General features: G+C 64.0%; 1 protein-coding gene across 1 annotated transcript in view; it reads right to left on the bottom strand.

Moving 5' to 3' along the window:
* PCGF2 (polycomb group ring finger 2) overlaps positions 1–214 on the bottom strand; it is a 14,123-nt gene extending 13,909 nt beyond the window's left edge. Inside the window, exon 1 of the mRNA XM_009882704.1 lies at positions 33–214. Coding sequence (XP_009881006.1) covers positions 33–214 — 182 coding nt within the window. The remainder of the gene's footprint in view (positions 1–32) is intronic.
* Positions 215–2,111: the final 1,897 nt, after the last annotated feature.

Below are 2,111 nucleotides of genomic sequence, written 5' to 3'. Positions count from 1 at the left end.
GCTCTGTCTCTGGGAGGGTCTCGGTGGGGTACGGCCACCCTTCCCGGGGCTCGGGGCACCCCTGGGTCAGCGTGGCCCCGGCCGGGGGTCCAGGACACTCACAGGAGTGCAGACACTCCACGATGGTGGTGGCGTCTATGAAGTAGCCGCCGCACAAAGCGCACATCAGGTGGGGGTTGAGCTCGGTGATCTTTATCCTGGTGGTCCTGTGCATTTTGGAGCAGCGCCGCAGCGGATCCTCCCTGCAGGGAAACCCCCGGGGCCACCCTTAACGGCCACGACCTGCAGGACCCACTTCACCCTTTAACAAACGGCAGAGTGGGGGTGCCTGGTGGTCCCCCCGACATGCCACGCTTGGCCCCAGGAGTGCCGGGACCCACACCCCGCCATCCCTGGGGGTGCGCAAGCAGCACCCACACCACCCCCCCATGCAGTCCCCAGCCCCGGGCACTGCCCCGCTCCCTCTGCTTCACATTTGCATCTTTCTGGGGGTCCCCGAGTGGGTCCCCACCATTCCGAGACGCCTTTGAGTGGGGACAAATCACCCCTATTAGCCAACCCCTTGCCTGCAGCTCCCCGGGCTGTGCACACACATACACGCGCACACACGCACACACACGCAAAGTGTATTTTTGTTTTGTTCGATGGAAAAGGCATTTTCAGCCACCGTCTCGTGGTTTCTATAGAACCTCCCGAGTCCGGCGTTGGCCACCCGCCCGCGGCCAGGAGCACCCGCAGCACCTGCGCGTGTGGGTGTGCACGGCCGGGTGTGCCCACGGGGCACGGGCAGCATCCCCCGGCGCGGGATGCAGACGCGGGGGAATCGCTGCCTGCCCGCTCCGGCAATTCCACGTTTACAATGGGAGACGGCGGCGGAGCCAGGGCCCGAAATCGCTGCAGTTTTATTGTTTCCATGGCAACCCCGATACTTGGAGAGGAGCCAGAATATTATTACAACCATCCGAGGCGAGGGGGAGAAGGGAGAAGAAACCCTGGGTTTGTGTAAATGAGCGTGGGCGCGATGGCAGCGCGAGGGTGCGCTGACAGCAACACCCGTACGCACCCACACCCCCACACCGGGAGACACACACACGTGTGTATACACACATACTACGTGTACACACACGTATCCCCCACATGCACACAGGCAGAGGTACACACATACACCCGCACCCCTGTGGCACAGGCGCTCGCACGGGGCCAGGCGTGGAACGGTGTCACCGTCCGCCTGACACAGGGCCAGACCCTTCGCAGACACCCGACAACTGACAACTGGACAACAGCCACCGAAGGCACCACCGGCTGCGGTGTGGGCACCATGACCGGGCGAGGAACAGGGTGAACCCCAGGCCCAGGGAGCAAACGGGGTGCACGTGCGTGTGCGTGCACAGGGGTGTGTGTGCAAGGCTGTGTTTTTTTGGGGGGTGTGTGCAGGGGTGTGCGCTCAGGGCTGCGCATGGAGTGGTGCGCGCAGGTGTGTTTGTACAACACCGGGTCCGTGTTGTCCTGCTCCATCCCTGCCGTGCTGCTCCCAGGGTTCCAGTCTGGGTCTCTCATCTCGCTCGGCTGCCGTGGAGTCCCCGGAGGCAGGTGTGCAGGGATGGGGACACCATGGGGACAGGGATGGAGATGTCACAGGCATGGGGATGGAGATGCTGCAGGGATGGGGACACCACGGGGACGGGGATGGAGATGCCACAGGGACGGGGATGGAGACGCTGCAGGGATGGGGACACCATGGGGATGGGGATGGAGATGCCACAGGGACGGGGATGGAGACACTGCAGGGATGGGGACACCATGGGGATGGGGATGGAGATGCCACAGGGACGGGGATGGAGACGCTGCAGGGACGGAGATGGAGACGCTGCAGGGATGGGGACAGAGACGCTGCAGGGATGGGGACACCATGGGGATGGGGATGGAGATGCCACAGGGACGGGGATGGAGACGCTGCAGGGACGGAGATGGAGACGCTGCAGGGATGGGGACACCATGGGGATGGGGATGGAGATGCCACAGGGACGGGGATGGAGACACTGCAGGGATGGGGACACCATGGGGATGGGGATGGAGATGCCACAGGGACGGGGATGGAGACGCTGCAGGGA

This window comes from Charadrius vociferus, unplaced genomic scaffold (assembly GCF_000708025.1).
Source record: "Charadrius vociferus isolate BGI_N301 unplaced genomic scaffold, ASM70802v2 scaffold1070, whole genome shotgun sequence".
NCBI classification, from domain to species: Eukaryota; Metazoa; Chordata; class Aves; order Charadriiformes; family Charadriidae; genus Charadrius; species Charadrius vociferus.
This window is presented reverse-complemented; position numbering and strand designations above follow the sequence as displayed.